At 45.6% G+C, this 2,147-nt stretch overlaps 1 protein-coding gene across 1 annotated transcript; it reads right to left on the bottom strand.

Annotated features, from left to right (window-relative positions):
- Positions 1-508: 508 nt before the first annotated feature.
- Positions 509-1,087, bottom strand: LOC149213325 (uncharacterized). The gene has a single exon (XM_089388981.1). It carries the CDS (start codon positions 1,085-1,087, stop codon positions 509-511), a length of 579 nt encoding a protein of 192 aa, XP_089245107.1.
- Positions 1,088-2,147: the final 1,060 nt, after the last annotated feature.

Genomic DNA, 2,147 nt, shown 5'->3' on the forward strand with positions numbered 1-2,147 from the left:
GAACGATCTCACAACCGATTTGAACGGATAGTTGCCTCTCTTGATGCCGAACTTCTTGAGCTGAATGCCAGGAATAGAACCTTTACTCGCCTGCGAAGAAAGGGACGTGTTTCTGATGTGCTCGTAGAGAGAAGGATTGGTGAATATATAGAGCAGAGTGGGAGGGTGAGCGGGCCGAGGATGCGGCATAAGCTCAGTGATCTGGCTAGGATTAGGCACCATCTTCAAATCTTTGCAGCAGTCTAAGGAGATCGTGAAAAGACTTTTACCGGAATTCTGCATGGGAGAGTCACGAGGAAGCTGGGATATCGAGATCCTGTGATCGGACCAAAAATGATGAGAGGTGGGCATGGAGAAGGGGGGATCGAAATTCAAAGCCTGGCGTGCAGCGTGCGACTTGACTGATTTTGGCCAGAGATCACAAGAAGGAGGGTGGGGAATGATAAGACAGAAGGTCGAATGGATGCTGGAATGACTGGTCGGGGAGTTTGACAGGCAACTAAGCCGACTATGGGACTGGTTTTTCATATATAATATCATTTTCTTTAACTTGGCCGATCTGTCTGTTGGATGCCTTAGTGGCGTAATGGTCCGCTTCAGTGTTGTTGTCTCTTAGAACGTGTTTGAAAGTCGTGTCTCCCATTTCTTTGACATTATCCTCAATCCTGAGCTTTACATTATTAAGGGCCTCTTTTTTAAATTCTGTTCCCGCCACCATAGCTGCAATGACGATGGCCGAGTCTCCCACTATTATTGGATTCCTGATTCTCAGCCGGTTTAGAATGAGGGTGCCTAAGTAGAGGCTGTAAGCTTCAGCCAGGTTGTTGGACATTTGGCCCAAACCCCATTCATAGCTTACCAGAGTTTTGCCATGGCTGTCCTTTATGATACCCCCTGCTCCAGCTTCCCCCGGGTTATTTTTGGAGGCCCCGTCGAAATGCAAAGTAGGGCGATTCTGATCTAGGATCCATTGACTTACTTCTTCCCTTGTGCCTCTGAGCTTCCAGTGTATTCTTCTCTTGCTAGCTTTGGGGTGTGCTAGTTGATTGTTGCTGTGATTGATGCTGAATTTATTATACCATTCCATCTCTTCTTTGTGCCAGCTTGATTGGTCTGGAGGAGCTACCAAGTTTGCACTTATTGTTTCAGATATGAGCGCTGTTGTTTTTGCCAGTATGAGGACAAGGTTGGGCTTCTTGTCATTAAAAATACAGTTATTCCTAGCTAACCAGATTTGCCAACTAAGGGTAGCTGGGATGCATTTCCACATACGGGTGATATTGTTTTTACCTTTCTTAGAATAAGGATAACATTTTACCCAGTTTTTTTGAAGGGAGGATAGCTGATCAAAAGTCTCTTCAATTTTCATAGGTCTGACTATCTGAGTCCAACAACTCTGAGCGAAGGGGCAGTGGAAGAATAGATGATGGCTGCTCTCCTCCTCAGTGCGACAAAAGCAGCATATTGATGGCCCCAAGATCCCTCTTTTCCTTAGATTTTCAGCGGTAAGCACCTTTCCTTTGAGGAGAGTCCAATTGAAATGTTTGACCTTTGGAATGCATTCTGATTTCCAAACAGTTGTGAAGAGGTTCCATTTGGCTGTCGAAGTGGATGCCTGGAGGAATTTGTAACCATCTCTGACAATGAATTTCCCACCGCTTGGATCCCATTTGTACCTATCTTCAGCCCCTCTGTTGGTGGGTGCTGCGCCTGTGAGGGAGACCTTAAGATTAAGCCATAGTTCTCTGAGTTCATTGGGGATTTGAAGGTCCTTCCAGCCCTGCCAGGTGTTTCGGTCCCAAGTTGAAATATCATACAAGGAGGTTAAGTTTTTAGCTTCCATCCAGATGTGCAGAGGCCTGAGATTTTGGTTGTGGATTCTTGGTCTGGCGCCCATGATTCTATCTGTCCAGATATTGACCTCATGGCCGCTTCCAAGCACTTTGGAAATGTTCTCTCTGAACTGAGGAAGGACTTTTTTAATTAGCTTCCAAACAGGGGTGCAAGATCTTTCAGCTATTGTTTCGGAAAGAAGATTAAAATTTGGTCCATTCAGATATTTCCTCTTCAATACTTCCACCCATCAAGAGCCTTTGCCGGTGAGGATTCTCCAAATTAGTTTAAAGCCCATAGCCCGGTTGGAGAAG

This window comes from Pinus tabuliformis, chromosome 1_1 (genome assembly GCF_031772625.1).
Source record: "Pinus tabuliformis cultivar Carrire ecotype Pingquan chromosome 1_1, CPIR1, whole genome shotgun sequence".
In the NCBI taxonomy this organism is placed as follows: domain Eukaryota; kingdom Viridiplantae; phylum Streptophyta; class Pinopsida; order Pinales; family Pinaceae; genus Pinus; species Pinus tabuliformis.

Excerpts from the sequence above, each read along its gene's own strand:
- LOC149213325 (XM_089388981.1), bottom strand. The coding sequence starts at position 1,087 with ATGGAATGGTATAATAAATTCAGCATCAATCACAGCAACAATCAACTA.